This window comes from Mustela nivalis, assembly GCF_964662115.1.
Source record: "Mustela nivalis genome assembly, chromosome: 18".
Classification (NCBI taxonomy): Eukaryota; Metazoa; Chordata; class Mammalia; order Carnivora; family Mustelidae; genus Mustela; species Mustela nivalis.
The window spans coordinates 2208609-2224981 of record NC_139037.1 but is presented as its reverse complement, the minus strand read 5'-3'; the positions used below and the strand labels follow the sequence as shown (position 1 = coordinate 2224981).

The 16373-nt window shown below is 59.8% G+C and overlaps 1 protein-coding gene across 6 annotated transcripts in view; it reads right to left on the bottom strand.

Moving 5' to 3' along the window:
* Window positions 1–16373, bottom strand: part of LOC309853521 (uncharacterized protein) — a 450528-nt gene that overhangs the window by 275783 nt on the left and 158372 nt on the right. For 4 of the 6 annotated variants that reach the window (XR_014305779.1, XR_014305780.1, XR_014305781.1 and 1 more), the window contains exons 1-2: window positions 9224–9737; window positions 6943–7042 (exon numbers count right to left, since the gene is read on the bottom strand). Coding sequence is in view for 1 of the 6 variants with exons in the window: in XM_082711637.1 (XP_082567763.1) it covers window positions 6943–7042 (100 nt within the window). In the remaining 5 variants the exon portion in view is untranslated. Of the gene's footprint in view, window positions 1–6942; window positions 7043–9223; window positions 9738–16373 lie in introns of those variants that run through there. The other 2 variants (XR_014305778.1, XM_082711637.1) reach the window with 1 other exon arrangement.

Here is a 16373-nt window from a genome sequence, read left to right as displayed (position 1 = left end):
GATCTGAGAGAAAACCGCTTGATCGCCTTGTAACACTGGTCGGGAACCCAGCTGTCCCCTCAAGTACCGGCACACGGAAAGAAATCCCTCCTCTGTCTGAGCCGCCGCACGGGGCGACCAAACGGGTGAACCGACTCCAGCTGAGCAACCAAGACGCAGCAACGGAACTAGGGCGTCGCCGTTTTGCGGCCCCCAATGAACTAATGGAAACACATTTAGGCATTAGTAGCTGCCACCATCGAAGCAGTGGGAAAGGGGAGAGAAAACACACCTCGGACGCAGAGACTCAGAGGCAGGGGAGAGAAAAACCCCGCACACCCCTGCGGTAACGCCGACCCCAGCAGGCAGATGTGGGCGCGCAGACACCCCGGGGCGGGGGTGGGCAATGGGTCGGCCCTTCCCGGAGACACGCGAACTCCGCTCGTGCCTTGGAAGCAGGACGTTTGGGTGACCGGAGAGGAAATGCAAACCCTAGCGTTAATCCAAACATCGCTCCTTGTTTTCATAATCGCCCCACGGAGCATGAATTGCAAAGTCGTATTAAGTCCACGTCGTGCGGCGCCAGGCCCACTCCGTTGTCCTTCCGTCTATTTTTGGTTTTGATCCTCGAGGCGACTAATATTCATGCTCAGGAAACAAACCTACGAAAATTATACCAGCGTCTGTGCCGAGAGCAGAGCGCGCGCGCAGGTGCGGTGTGTCCAAGCAGCGAGGCGCACCCTGGGCACCCCTCGCCCTGAATCCTCACCATCTGTGGGTCCACGGGAGACTTAATTCTCCAGGAAAAGGCCCCTACCCTAATTAGATTTTTCTTGGCTTATTAGCAAATCTCATTCACTGACTTAATGAGAAACAAAAGTCATGTGACAGAAGGGTCAGAGCAGGAACATGTTAACTAAATTTATACAGCACAGGGCTTGAAATTTTCCCTCCGTATCAGCAAAACTGAAATCCACAGTGGAAACAGGAATTGCTATAAATGGCTTCAGACCTAGGCAGGGACTATTTATATTCAGGATGTACTTTATTCCAGAGACGGCGCACATAATTTCGGCATTTAAAGTGCCAGGCGTGTGTTCAAATCTTTACTAATTGGGAGTAGTAACAACCGCTAAGATTTACTTCGCGCTTCCTACGTGCCAACCTAGTCGAACAGCTTTAAATGCATTCACACACTTAACGGCACGAGGCAGACTATTACTGTTCCCATCTCGCAGATGGGAAAACCGAGGCTCCAGAGGTGACGGGGCTCACCGGGGTCACTCAGAGAGTAACCATCAATGACAGTCGGCGGCCTCCAAGCTGAGAGAGCCAGCTTCCACTAGTCTCCATGCTCAAAAATCAAGAGAGATCTTTTCTGCTTTTTTACTCAAATGTTAGGGGTTTCTTTAAAAATTATTATAGAATAATTCTGAAACAGGACTGCACGGTGGGATCCGCGTGGACGTCAGCTACAGCTTGAAGACGAAGACCCTCTCAGCCCCACTTGTCATTGGTTTTACGATAGTACCTGAATTTCCGTCAATTTGAAAGGAGAGACTGGGGTCTCTGAGTGCCTCCGAGGGGAGCACGGGCTTTCCAACAGTCGAGGTCAGGAGGGAAGTCGGTGACGAGCAGGACTTCTTCCTGAGCGAGTGAGTCAGCCAAGGCGGCCCTGTAGCCGCCCCCACGTGAGGGGCAGGTGCTGGTCAGTGTGCCCCTGGGAGCTGGACGGTGAGGGGCCCCTGCGCGGGAAGGGCTCACACAGACTCTGCCGTGGCTGGCTGAGCCCTGAGCTCTCCGCAGCCCCGGGTGCTCTGAGACGCCGGCTTCACCACAGACTCGTTACGAGCAAAGCCGAAGGTGGACGGGCACCCAACGTCCAAGCGAGGGCTGGGCAAGAGCTGCCTTCCCCTGAACCTCGGGCTCCAAACACACATCCCTTCGGCCATAGGGCACCCCTCTGCCAAGCCACTGAGCAAAAGTCCTCAGGGTCATTCGAACCCAAAGCAGAGAAAATCACTCTCGCGTCGTCTGCTGTTTCCCGAGCTATTGTGGCATCGGCCCTGTGACCGCCTAGCCTCGTCTCTACCCCAGAACACCATCCCCTGGGGCAGTGACCAAGTCCCGCGAGGGCCCAGAGGGGCCTTCTATCCAGTTCCCTGGATGCAGGTCGGGCAGGGGACCCACGCTGGGCCCCTGGGCCTAGTTCTTCCCGGAAGTCCACTGGAGCGCATGGGTGGTTTTCCAGAGCACCTGGCTCTGGGGCTTCCTGACGCCCAGTTGCCTGGTGCCGGCCGGTCCTCTCCTACCAAGTCTGAGTGACTCGTTCTTCCTTTCACGCTCTTGTTGCTTCGTCCCTGCTGGAAAGCTGGCTGGGACTCCTGGTTGCAAAGTTAGAAGCTTCTCTTGGGCCAACCTACCCCAAAAACCCACTGGTTGTTCCCTCAACTAGAAAATCAATGGGGTAGGTCTGGCCTTGGTGACGCGTGGGGCCCGGGATCCCACTGAAACTACCAGGAATCTGTCTCTGTCCCCATCTCCTGACGCTGCTCGTCTGCCCGTTCTCAAGTGAAACAGACCTCGCCAGCACCAGGCCTCCCTGCTCCGCACAACACCAGACACGGGGGAGGGAGCGCCCCTCTCCCACTGGCCCCGGGAAGGGCCTAGGGAAGGCCGGGGTCGGCTCTGGATGCTGCCATGTCGGTCTCTGCATCCCTGATGGTGGATGGGGTGTGCCAGGAAGATTCAGAGTGGCCAGGCTCAGGTCATGGCCCTCCACGGGCCGGGAAGCAGGACCAGGAAGACACACAGAGGACTGCAGAATTCCACGGGTTCTCCAGAGGAAACAGTGCCAGAGAAAAGCTCCCACCAGCAAGGAGATCACCCTGCTACAACCGAAGGGCCCTGTCTGAGACCAGCTGCACTGAGTTCTCTCTGAATGTGGGGACGCCGAGATCAGTCGGGCCCACGGAGAGACGGAGCACTCACAGATCTTCCAGGAAAGCCTGCCCACGGGCGGCGGATGGCCGGCGCAGAAAAAGGGCGACCTTCCAGCCAAGGTGAGGGATGGCTTCAGCCCCACCGGGGTCGCACCAAGGCCCACCATCCAGGTCTGGAGGGCTTCCAGTGGGGGATGGAGGGAGAGACGGCCCAGAAATAACAGTGCGTCCCGACCACAGTCACCCTGAGGCCGCCGGAGGGGAGTAAGAGAACCACGCAGAACCCAGGGAGCCAGGACGTCCCCACGCTGGGATCCCCGGCAGGGACCGGCTGCTGTGTCCTTCAGACAGGAAGAAGCCCCGCGAGCTGGGAGGACCATGCGGGAACAAGCGCATACTGCAGAGGTGGAAGGCAGGAGGGTCTACAAGACACCATGTCTCTCGGGGTACCCGCTCTGCTCCCACACGAGGCTGGCAGCTGACCTGTGCTGGTGGCTCCCAGGCGTCCCCACCACAGACATTTCGTGCCCCTCTGCACCGCCCCCGCCCCGGGGATGACCAGGCTGGCCCCCATGCCAGGGAGCCGGGATGCTCACCTGGGACCAGCATCGAGGCAGGGCTCTGTCAGGGGTGGAGCAGGAGGTGGGCTCTCTGTGGCCCCCAAAGGCCCCCAGGGACGAGTCCTGCTGCCCCCACAAGGGCCTGCTCGTCAGCCATACGGGTCCCTCTCCGCCCACAGACGGAATGTCCTGGGACCGGTTCCCTGAGCTTGGAAGCTCTGACTCAGGCTCTGCTCCCAAAGGCTGTGAGGGGGAGGCCCCGGGCCGTTCTGCTCCCTGAGCACCCCCAGGGCTCACAGCAGGTGCTCCAGACATTTGATCTGAAGAGCAAACGAATTAAAACACCTTGGCCCCACTCTCCGGAAACCAACACTCAGTATTTGTTACCAAACACAGACAGGCCGATGTACACGTTCGAGAACGTTCTAGAGACAGTGGGGGTGTTTGCCTCAGGCTGAGGGCTGTCCGTTGGCAAGGGCAGCGTTCACACAGCCTGGGGAGCGCCCTGGAGCCCTTGTCCGAACGCAGGTGCCTGGGCGCCGTCTCCCGGAGAGTCTGACCTAACCAGCCTGAGATGGGGCCCGGCGACCCCCGATGCCCCTCACATGCAAGCCGAGTGAGGCCCCGGGGCAAAGTGTAAGCCCACGTGGGCTACCCTCCCCTTCCTCGTCACATCGGCCGAGACTATTTCATTTTAAAAGAAAGAAGCCCATCAGGACAGTTTATGCCGAAAGCAGGGCTGGGGGTGGTTGATGTCGGAGATGCAGGATGTCTGTGAAGTCAAGGCAGGGCTGACCCAGGAGCCGGGAGGCTGGCCAGGCCCCGCTGCTTCTGGGTCTGGGTCTTCTCTACACAGGCCAGCACTGCCTGCTCCCCCGTCCCCAGAGCAAAGAAAGGCCTTGCTGGGGCCGCTGGGGTGCACATGTTCCCCGGGCATGACGCCAGTCAGCCTGGGTCCCCTAAGTTCCGACAGTCCTGGCTCAGGTCAGGGGACCTCTGCAACCAGACCAAAGGGACGGATACTCACGGTACAAGCAGGGCATCCCAGGCATGGGGTGCGGCAGGTGTTCAAGGGTCACCCTCCCCCTGAAGCTCATAGCACCCCTGTAAACGGCTCTCCCTCCCCGTCATTCTTCTGAGAGGTCTACACGCCACTCACCACCCCCCCACCCAACACACACGGACAGCCTGTGCTTTTCGAATAAACTCGCTTCCTACACCGCCGTGTGGCCTGTCTCCAGGCAGGAGCATTTGCGAAGTGCTGGATTTGGGCTGTTAGAAATGTTCTCACGGCACAAGACGACACAGGCAGGCCACACCGGGTCGCGGACGCCCTCCTGCCCTCCCTTAAAACCTCGATACTTTGTTCACCACGCGTGTTTCTGGAGTTTCCAATCTTTGAATGTTGGAACTTAGGGGACCCAGGCTGGGTCTTGCTGGCCGCTGGTGCTCCTGGCCATCCCAGGTCCCGGGCAAGTGCCCCCTACCCCCGCACGTTCTCGGAAACAGAGGTTTGTGGCCTGGGAGACACTTGTGTCACCTGCCTGACATGCCCCCCAGCCCCGCCCAAGAAACCAAGGCCCAGCAGATGGGGCGACTGGCCGCAGACGTAGCCGCGCAGCCGGGGTCCACCGGGGGGCCCCGCCCCTGATCCTCAGCGGCCTGACGGACCCCAGAGGAGATAGCGGGGGAACCAGGACCACGGTCGCCGCCTCTGCTGGCTTTGTTTAATTTCTGGAGGAGCAAACCACCCCCGCCCAAGGAATCATAAATCCCTCTGGGAAGCAGCCTGCCACTCCTGAGCCCCGGCCAGGGCTGCCCCTGGGGAGTGCGAGGCTGGCGGCAGAAGCGGGGGAATCACAGCGAGGGCCCCTTCTGCCTCCCCCGCCTGCGCCCAGCATGTTTAGGGAGTGACATCACAGGGCAGGGAGCAGAGACCACCCCTGAAAGGAAAAGCCAGTCACAAAAAGGGCAGAGGGGCGGTGGGAGGGGCGTGGCCAGCCCCCTCCCTTGCCTTGGCAAGCACGATCAGCTGGGAACAGAAAGATTCTCCAGTTCTGTGAGGCTGTCGGTTTTAATTAAGCACATCCCTGGGGCAGGTTCCGGGCCGACAAGGAAGCAGATCATCCCCCCCGAAGGCCTCCGAGGAAGATGCTATTGTGTGCCCGTTTTACACACGGGGACACTGAGGCTAGGAGAGGTCATGAGACTTGCCCAAAGCCTGTCTCTCCATAAAAAGTGGGGCCAGATCCCGAACCCAGGCTTGCTGGAATTCACAGACCCCCGCCCCGTGATATGTTGCAACAGATGGGCAGGACCCCCAAATGAGGAAACCCATCCTCTGCCCGAGGGGGCCCCAGTTCTTTGATACAAAAGCCAAAGCATGTTCCCCAATCCCAGCTCCAAGAGCACCCACACCCCAAGCCCCCCTCCCGGACCTTGGTCTTCTCTCTTTCCAGCCCCCCACACCCCACCCACCAGCAGGTCCCCGGACCCCTCCTGTCCCAGACTCGCTCTTTCACAAGATCCTTCATAGTACCTGGGGGCTGGGCCCATGCCCCAAGCTTGCACCCCTCATGCTGCCCTTTGCGGATGAAATTCAAGATAGAGCCTAGATTCCACATGAGAATCCTGCAGGATTATGTGTAATTTCGGGAGGGAGCGGGGGCTTAGCTATTTCAGATGAGACTAAGGGGCTGGCTGGAGCCCTTCTCCGAACTGGCTGTCTCCCGGACGCCCGACCTCACCACGTGTGACGGATGGGTCGGCGAGGAGCCCACGCTCCTGCTTAGCCAGGTCTGTGCCTCCAGAGCGCACGCCGTATCCCTTCCCAGAAGTGGGAGACGAGGCTTTCCCACTGCAAAGCCCATTTCCTGCTCAGACCAGGTGGAAAATCTGCTAAACTCAAAAGGTCAAACCTAGTTTAATTTTATACCCTTTCGCTAAGAATGTTCCCTTGAAAAAGAAAAGAAGGGGGAGGAAGCTGGGTATGTCTTTCCAACTTTTCAAAAGTTAATTCATGTGGAAGAAAAAAAAAAAGATTAGGATAAAATTTCAAATATTAAATTCAAATGCAGGATTAATGACTTCTATTTCTAAGCCCAAGAGGTTGTCTGGAATTTCGGACATTTTTGGAGCAGTCGAGACCAGACATAACCAGATGCGGTTGTGTTTTGGACCAAGTCAGCACAAATTTCGTACCTTGAAAGACTATATCCACGTCCGTCTTAATACAAACAGTCCCTCTTTTCCAAAACTCTCCGTCCAGAATGAATTCAGAGCCATCGGCTTAAACACGAAGACTAAACACTTTCCACTTGCGCATGAAAGTAGCTGACGAATGTGACCTTAATTAGCCGCCCCCCACCCCTGCACGAGGCAAACGTTCTCCCCCCGCCACCTCGTCACCCTCCTCAAACACACACGCACACGGGCCAGAGGGACAGGTGACGGTCACTAACCGGAAAGAAGAGAGAAGCGCGTTCCCGCGGTGTCTCCGCGATGTCTCCAAGGTTGGGAAGTGCAGTGCTGACGTGAGTGGTGGGGCATCTCCGGGTCCGCCTAGAAGAGCGGAAGAACTCACGTGAGGGCCCAACCCAAGGTGGTTTGGACGAGTCAGGGCGACGTCTGACCAGGGCGGTCCTTATCCCAGCCTGCGGATGAGCCTTCCAGAACGGTGTCGCATCGTCCAACAGCGCTGGCCCAAACGATGGACAAGGAGCGGAGGGAAGGTACACCACGCCTGAGAGCCACGGGCTACCGGCCAAAGAGTATGTTCTACGGAACATGAAGGCTCCTTGAAAAACAAACACATTCCAGTACATTTGGACAATACCGCATCCTCTGAGACCGGGGTCAGCAAACCACGGCCCATGTGCCAAATCTGGCTCTCCACTTGTTTCTGTAAATAAAGTTTTATTGGGACAAGGGCCACACCCATGCATTTATATACTGCCTGTGGCTGCATGCCGAGGCCACCACAGCAACACAAGGCCTGTGAAGCCTGAAGTGTTAGCAGTCTTTTGTAGATAAAGCGTGCTGAGCCCTGACCTAAGACCACCTTAGGGATTCACAAATCCCGTCAGCACATTAATGACCACGGAATCATGCAGCTAGAAAATCTGTTCCACTGTTCAACGTAATAACCACCACTCTACGTATGTGATTCAAAAAAGCCTTTTTCCTCCATGAGATACTTATCAATTCCTTTCCTAAGAAGGGCTCCACACACCTTGTGGGAAATGCGTGCCTGTCTGCGTGTGCCACTCCGCCTCTGGTGTTCGGTTACGGCAACCCAAGCTCACACATCAAGTACGGCTTTTCGGCCAAATGCTCAGGAAGGACGCCTCATGTTTTATCGCTACGTCTTGTGAAAGACTCTTCCTTGCTCATGGGCAAGCATCCGGCCTACCGCTGGGTCTGAGTTTAAATCTGCCCCTTCCTCCCTGTGTGAGGTCGGGCAAGCTGCTTGCCCTCTCTGAGCCTGCGCCCCCTCATCTGTGACGTGGAAACCACCCGTCCCTCGCCTGGGAGGGCCACTGCGCTTGTGTTTGGAAGGCTGAGTGAGGCGGCAGGCACCGGCACAGCAGGGACAGGCCACCGCCAGGCAACGGTTCTCACGATTACCAAGTCTCCTCCATCCCAGGGGACCTAAGTGGGCTCGATCCATATCAACAGGCTGAGAATTTTAAGGGTGGAAAGAGACGCTAGAACATAGGTCCCCGTCGAGGACAAGAAGCTTCCTGGCGACAGACACACGTGCATGTGAGAGGGAACGGATGTGGGGCTCTGGGCCTTCAGAAAACACGATACTCCTCTTGGTCTGATGTTGAGAGAGGCAGGGGCCCGGGATGCAGATACAGCAGTGGCAGGCTCTGGGGCAGGCTCAGTCGCAAGGGCCTGGACACTGAGGCCCTAAGCCCTGGGGCCCTGTGTCCCGCAGCGACGGGTGCCTGACACAGAGCCCACATCACAGTCCGGCGCGCTCAGCGGGGAGCCCCAGGCTCCGTCCATCCGTGCCTCTGCCCTCCCCCTGTCTTGGGGCCTCTTCAACACACACCACGTGTGGCCGCGGTCAGTGGTCACATCCAACCCCAACGGAGGCAGGGCTGCCGAGGCTGACCCAGTCCTCAAGAAGGGGACCCTACCTGGGTGTACCAGACCCGGCGGGTTCTCGACCTCTGCAATGGATACAGGACGGACCTGCATCTCAGCCCCGGATCACGGAGCAGGCCTGCGGGAGACACCGGGGGAATTCTCCAGCGGCAGAACGGCAGGCGCTAGGAGAAAGCTTCCAGGCAGGGTCTGCGGGGGGTCCCCACCCCCGCCCACCAATCACACCACCCACACAGCGGCCACCCTCTTCCTGCTCACAACGTCTCAGGCTGACGGACACTGCAGTGGGGGGCTCGGAGTCCGCCCAGGCTGGCACCGTGCACCCACAGACGAAGGGACGGAAGGGCCCTGCGTCGGCCAGCCGCCTCCTGTGAAGCAGGGGCTGGTGAACTGGCATCTCTGAAGCACTTAGCACAGCACCCAATATGGACTGAGTCCTGGACGAGTGTCAGATGTCTTGAGTAGTAGAAAATAAATCCACAAATACCATCTAATGGTCTTACTGGACGATTATTGGACTTTTTTTTTGATTGATTGAATTTCACTTGTTTTTGCCCACATCCAGCAGCTGGGTTCCGGGGTTTCACCATCTCCAGGAAGGCCCCTGGAGCATCTACTCCTTCCTACCTGCGCACCAGCCTCTAGTGATACGATCACAGCGCGTTCTTGTCCATGTAGCTCGAATGCTCCGGACAGAGTATGTTCGTGGGTAGAAGCAGGAGCTCGAGGGTGAAATCCCAGCTCTGCACACGCACTGGACTAGGGCCAGCAGCTTCACTGCTCCGAACCTCCTTTCCTCGTTTGCGAAATGGGGGCAACTGGAGAACATGGGGTTGTTGTTAGGGTGTCCAGAGCCGCTCTGTCCCCGGCCGTCGTGAAAGCGACGCTGCGGGGCGTGACTTTCTCACCGCTGTTACGTGGAGCTGCTGGAAAGTCTGCTCAGATGACAGAGACAGCGCCTGGCACAGAAGGACCGCTCCACGACGGAGGGCTGGTGTCACACTCACCAGAGTGACAAGTGTCCCCGGTGACTGGGCGGACGGGACTTCCAAGTCTGGGCAGTGACGATCCTGACCACTGTATCATCGCACAGACGGCAACGAGGCAGTCTTTCTTCTGGACGGACCGGGAAGGGGCCAGACACCCCGGCCGGGGCCCTCTCCTGCTGCTGGAGGGAGGGAGGCCCATCCCCCACGCAGCTCGGCCAGCTGTGGGCCGGGCAGCCGGCCCATCGGGATGACGTGCTCCCCTGGGACCTGGGAGGCCCCCGCAGGCTCTCGGGGCAAGAGAAACAGGCCTGGGCTTCTGCAGGCCCCACATTCCCACAGGCACGGCTGGCTGGACAGCCAGTGAGCGGGAGGCCGGGGCCTTGGACTCCAGCCAGGCGGAGGCAGGGGAAGTCTGGGACATGCCCGTCTGCTCCCCAGCCTTGGGGTCACAGGAGCTGGGATCCGCCAGCACGCCTCGAGCCACAGGCCCTCAATCTGTCATGATACCCCAGGAAAAAATACAGTGAAATACTGTTTTTTTATCCCACTTATTGCCCTAACAAGGTGCTTAACCTGGAAGCACTGTTGGCACCGAGTGGCAAGCTGCGCCCGCGGAGAGAGGGGGCTGCTGTGCCCCGGCCTCGGCTGGGCCTCCTCAGGGAGAGAGGACGGGCACGGGTGAGGAGGGGCCGAGGGCGCGGCTCACCCTGACAGCTTCACGGCCCCACACCCGCTTCCACAAAGATCACCTCTGCGCTGACGTCAGCGGCCTCTCCTGGGTGGGGCTGCCCGCGGTGGAACCCAGCACCAGAAGTCAGCTGTTTCCAGTTTTCAGGGGTTGTGACCCTTGGGCCAGCCCCTGGTCAGGATTCAAGGGGGCGGGGGACCGTCCCAGAGGCACGGCCCCTTCCCTGCACAGAGCACCGGGCAGATCTCCACCCCTGAAGAATCATGTCTGGACGCAGCTGCCCTTGGATCCTAGATCGAAAAGCAAAGGTCCCTCAGTGAGTCGTTTCTCATTAGCGTTGACCTCCTGGTGTCTGAAGGGCCTCCTGCTTCCCGGGTCCTTCCAGGCCAGGGTGTAAATACTAAAGGGAACCCAGCAAGGGCGAGAAGGTGCAGGGCCCACGCTCAGAGGGACCCCACACTTGGTCCCATGCTCTGCTGTGGGCGCTTGAAATCCTTCACACTCTTTGCGCAAGGGCCCCGTTTCCTCTCGCACTGGACTTCCAAAATCACGCAGCCGGCGCTGTCCACACCTCACTGGCCTGGTCCTGCCCCACGCTGACTCTTCTCAGGCCCTGACCTCCTGTCAGCCGGGATCTCGTGAAACCGTCCAAACAGCCCCGGGTTCAGGGAACTACTACGGATCCTCATTCTGCAAACGAGGAAAGAGACGCAGGGACCATGCGCCGCGTTCCTGAGCCCTCACTGCTGGTAAGCAGCAGACTCGGGACCAAACGCAAACTCTGCTTTCTTTTCTCCCGCGAGTGGAGAGGAGGACCCAGAAAAGCCTGAGAAGGTCTCAGCCCAGGGTTACTGGGAGACGCACAGACATCAGAGTGACGGGGCCATTGTGCCAGAAGAGAAATTCCGAGTGAGGCCCAGTGGTGGGCACCGGGGGCAGGAGCTCAGACAGAGGACGCAGCACACTCCTGGCTCTGCCGGCATGGGGCACTGGCTTCAGCACACGGGACATGGAGTCCCCCAGCCCGAGGGGTGCGGGCCACACCCCAGCGCTCCAGTCTGCCCCACCCCATGACGCTTAGCGTCCCCCCGACTCCAACCCGGCCACCGCAGGACAGCATCAGGGACAGAACGGAGAACGCTGAGAAAACGGGTCTCATGCAGACGCAGGTGGGGTCGTACGCCAGGGCTACCGGCACTCCGGAGCGCTGGCCCAGAGAAGCAACGGCCCCGACAGCCTCACAGCTCTGCCGCGGAGGAAACCAGCAGACGGCGAACGCCCGGCACCAGCTTCCCGTGAAGACACCACAGTGGCGAGCAACAAAAATCCTGCGGGAAACCGGCTTCTGGGAAACGCCAGGTCCCGGCAGGGGAGCGGCTGGCGCAGCTCCGTCCGACCTGTCAGGGCCAGGGCCTCGCTCTCGTCCACCGCCGGGCCTGCAACTAGAACCTGACCGTGTCCAGGGCAAGTCCAGAGACCACTCCTGCCCCCAAGCTAAGAATGAAAGAAACCTTTTCCCGGGAGACTCCCAACTGCCCTGGGGCCCGAGAGACTGACTGAGCTCCCAGAGCGGGAGGGACCCCAGCCAGGCTGCCCCAGGCGGCTGCAGGCAGGGCTGCTGGTAGGATGGGGGGAGGGGAGTAGAGCGGGGCCCCCTCGACTGGACATCCCTCGGCATAGACAGGTGCCCCCGAGAGAAGATCGGGGCCGTGCACTGGCGTCCGAGCCCTGGCTCTGAACTGACCGCCCTGGGACCGCAGACCAGTCCTCAAACCTCTCTTCGGCTGCCTGTGGCCCTCGGGGAAACCGGCAAAATCTGTCCCGTGACCTACGAGGCTGGATCAGGGGAGTGTTACTTCCACGACACTAAAGCTGACCAGGCCGAACTCAGTGGGAGCCACGGGGGAGGACACTGCGTGGCTCGCGTTCTCTCCAGGAGCACCAGGGCAGGATCACGGGCCGAATGGCCAGGAGCATGGCCCCAAACTGTCCCCGACAGCGGGGCTTCCCGGCCACTGCCCCAGCCCAGTAAAGCTTCCACTGCACCTCACAGACACCAAGATATCCGCGGCCAAAACCAGGAATTTGGAGAACGTGCTTTTCTCACATAAAGGTCTGAGTTCTGGTCTCCGACATCACTGGGGTTCCCCCTCGGACACGGCTGAGTCCGTCCCCACGGGCTGTGGCGATGCATCCATCAAAGGGCAGACACGAGGGCCGGCCCTTCCCTCCACGGGCTGGAGGGTGCACGGCTCACGGGCCAGGGCGTGTCCCATGAACGGCGCCTTGGCAGGGGAGGTGGGGACACTCAGGCTTCACCCTGGGTGACGGGGGACCCAGCTGGACATCCTGTGACTGCGGGAGGGAGGATAAGCGGCCGCTGAGACAGCGGTGCACAGAGGCTCCTGTCTCCGCCCTGGACACTGCTCCTATCTTGCCCACCTCTGACCCCAGCTCCGATCCCAGCTCCGATCCCAGCTCCGATCCCTCCCCCGACCCAGCTCCAGTCCTAGCTCAGCTGTCACTTGGTCTCCACTGTCCTCCCCAGCCTGGGCCTGCCTGTTCTAGAACCTTCCGGGTTGGTCACTATCTGGCTCCGCACAGACTGCCGTGTGACCACAGACCAGTCCTCGAATCTCTCTGGGCTGCCTGTGGCTCTCGGGGAAATCGCTCCAGCGACGGTGACCCCTCGGGGTGGGCACTTTGGCTTGCTCTCCGCCAGGCACGAGCACCTGCTTGGGGCTCTCCACCTACTGGCTGAAGGCCTGAGTAAATGGGCCTTCCTGAGCCCGGCCCGAGCCAGCGGATGGACACAGCTCGGAGCTGTGAGGAGAAAAGCAGGCAGGACCATGGCCAAAGCCTCTTGACCATGTGTCTGGTGCCCCCCGCAGCCCTTGGAGCAGGTCACGCCACATCCCCGTCCTGCACGAGTGGGCACGGGGACAGACACTCCTAGGGGAGCTGCCGTCCGGACTGAGCCAGCACACAGTAGGGGCTCTCCGGGCCATCTAGGACCCGATCCTGTCTTCGTCCCCCGGCCTCTTCTGGGAGTTCATCCCAGCCTAAACCAAAGTCCCCTGCACAGGTCTCCAAGGACCCTCCAACCCAGAGACCCACACTTGCATGAAACCATCTCCAGAGGTCGGCGGTGTGGCCTGCTCCTGACAGAGGCTCCCAGAGACCTGTAGCTGAGTGACACACACCTGTCCCCTGGGGGGCCATAAGCCAGCAAAGAGGCAGGCCTGTGCTCTGTGGGGGAGGACCGAGGGGCACAATAGGACAGGTGGTGCAAACGGGAGATTCCCTGTTTCAGCCAGGAGGCTGCAAGCCTGAGATCCGGGGCGGGCAAGGTTGGCTCCTCCTGAGGCCGCTCTCCGGGGCATGCACCCGGCCGTCCCTCCCCGAGCGTCTGTATCCTGATCCCTCCTACAGCCACAGTCAGGGTGGTCGGGCCCACCCCGCGGACGTGACTGAAGCACCCGTTTAGGAGCCTTCTCTCCAAGTACAGTCACATTCCAGGGTCCTGGGGTGGAGGCGGCAACATGCGAACTTGGGGGACACGATTGCACCCAGAACAACCGGTTGAAATGCACGGCACCTGCTCTGAGGTGTCTTCTGGGGCCGGTGAGGACACTCGTCCTGCCCCCCGACACGGCACGGGGAGGCGGCGAGCTTCCTCTGGTCAGCGAGCGGCTGATGGTCGCGGAGCGAGCTCTCCTGCTCTGGGCTCCGGCCCTGCCGGCCTTGCGCGGGTTAATCGGAAGGTCTCTGGAGTTGGGGGGCGGTTTACTGCCCCCAGACCTTTATCATCTCGCCCTGACGCTGAGGGCTCACATTTCCCACTTAATTACTTGTCCCGCAATCAGAAGAGATAGCCGGTTCTGTGCTGAGTTGGCTGCAGCTGTGAACTGTTTATTTACTTTTCCTCGGCCCGGGAATGGCTGTAATTTGAAGGTTCAGATCTCAGCTACCCCGCCTGGTGCAAAGCCTGCTAAACACTTCCACATTGCTGGGGTGGAGCGCCGCTGGAAGCCGCCCCCGCCCCCTTGCCCGGCCGGAGGGCGCTGGGAAAGCAGGTGTTCCTGGTTATCACGGCCGCAGGGCAGCGAGGGGAGGCGCTGCCCGTCCGCCGCCCCCCCACCCCGCTCCGTGGTGCACCCGAGGAGCTGGCAGAGAAGCCAGGGGCCACGGCGGGGACGAGGACCTCGAGGTGCCAGGACAGGCGCGCCCCAAAAGAACCCCCCCCCGCAAACCAAGCTGTCCCACCACACTGCAAGCCACAGCTCTCCCTAATTCCTGCGCCAAATGGTGTAATTACCACTTAAGTTGTCAAATGGTATCCAGATGGTCTTACCTTTCACACCAACGGTTTAATAAGCTTTTAGGCGTGACCTTTGCAGCCTGTCCTCCACCTGCACAGCCCCCCGGTTTGTGAAATCCGAGCCCACAATTAGATCTGATAATGAGTGCCCGGGCGACCAGCCTTGAACTCTGCAAGCTCTCCTCGAGGGGTGCCCGGCGAGTCACCCCACGCCACGGGCAAATGGCATGTGTCTCACCACAAACGGAAGGGCCCCTGTGCACAGGCCCCGGCGGCCTGCCTGCGGACCTCACTGAGGCCCCGAGAGACCCCAGAGTGCGTGGGGGTGGGGAGGCAGGCGACTCCGCGAACTCAGGCCGCCGCACCAGGAGCCGTGCTCCAGGAGACCAGAGGCTCCCGTCGGACCCACTCCTCCAGGGCAGCCCACTGGGGAGGAGGGGTCTCCGGCCCAGCCTCCCCCATCGGCACCCGTGGGGGCCCACCCCAACGCAGGAACACCCTGCTGCCACAAAGCTGTGCGGTGACCCTCTGTCCGGGTGGATGCTGCGGGCGCGCGCTCAAGCCAGAGAGACTCCCGGGGAAGCTCTCAGCGGAGGGACCCTCCCTGCTCTCTACCGCCTGCTGGGAGACGTCAGAGTCCCTTTCCCAGCGCGGGGCAAACTGCGCGGACGGTTACGGAGCTCGTGCACACGCGCCCGCACACGCGCCCAGGGCGCCTCACCTACTCACTGACTCGACCCTCCCACAGCCCCGGGCTACGGCTCTCCCCCACATGCAGATCAGAGAACAGGGGTGCAGAGATGTGAACCCGTTGGCCCAAAGTCACGAAGCTAGCAAGCGGCAGGAACGGGATCCGAACGCAGGCGGGCAGCAGAGTGTGTGGTTATTAACCTAATTGTTTCGGTAATTAAAAAGTAGGTACCCATGGGGGACAGCACATTGTACTGAACACGGTTAAGGATTTGCACGAGGGCTCTGAAAATGCCACATAACCCCCCAAACATCCCGCGCGCTGATTCTCGCAGGGCCCTGTGATCTGAAGAAGAGGGTGCACGGGAAGACAGGAACCAGCCAGAAGCCTCTCCACAACGGGCTGGAACAGAGGGTGAGGAAGGAGGGACCAGACACTTGAGCTCTTGGCCAGGGACAGAAGTTTCCATGGGAGACTCTTGTCTCTGATCTTTGCCAGGGAGCGGTTAGAGCAGACCACAGACCAGAGAGTCACAGGAGACTGAGACCCCACAGGGAAACTGGCAAGATGTCTTTGCTCCAAGCCCTCATTATATTTGAGTCCTGGGGTGGGGGGGGGGCATCACTAACCCTCTCCTGACACTCCCGGGGATCCTGCGTCGCTGCCGTCGCTGCCGCTGAAAACCTCCCCCTAAGATTTCATCGCCATTCGTACTTAGGTGTGAATGACTAACATTTAGGAAGGGGAGACGGTGTCAGGTTATCTGTCACCTGAAGGTCGACTTGGCTTTTCAAACAGAGACTGTGAGAAGGTCCAAGATAACCACGACGCACAGAAAAGTCATGTTTGCTCCCGTACTGGGAGGGACACACTGGTTTCTGAAAACACCTCTGCATGTACTGTGGAACGCAAGCCAAGAATGGCGTGGGCTTTTTTTTTTTTTTTAAGAGGTATTTATTTATTTGAGAGAGAAAGAGAGAAAACATGAGCAGGGGGCGGGGCAGAGGGAGGGAGAGTCTTAGGCAGCTCTGGGCCGAACACAGAGCCTGACTCGGGGCTCGATCCCACGACTCTAAGATCACAACCTG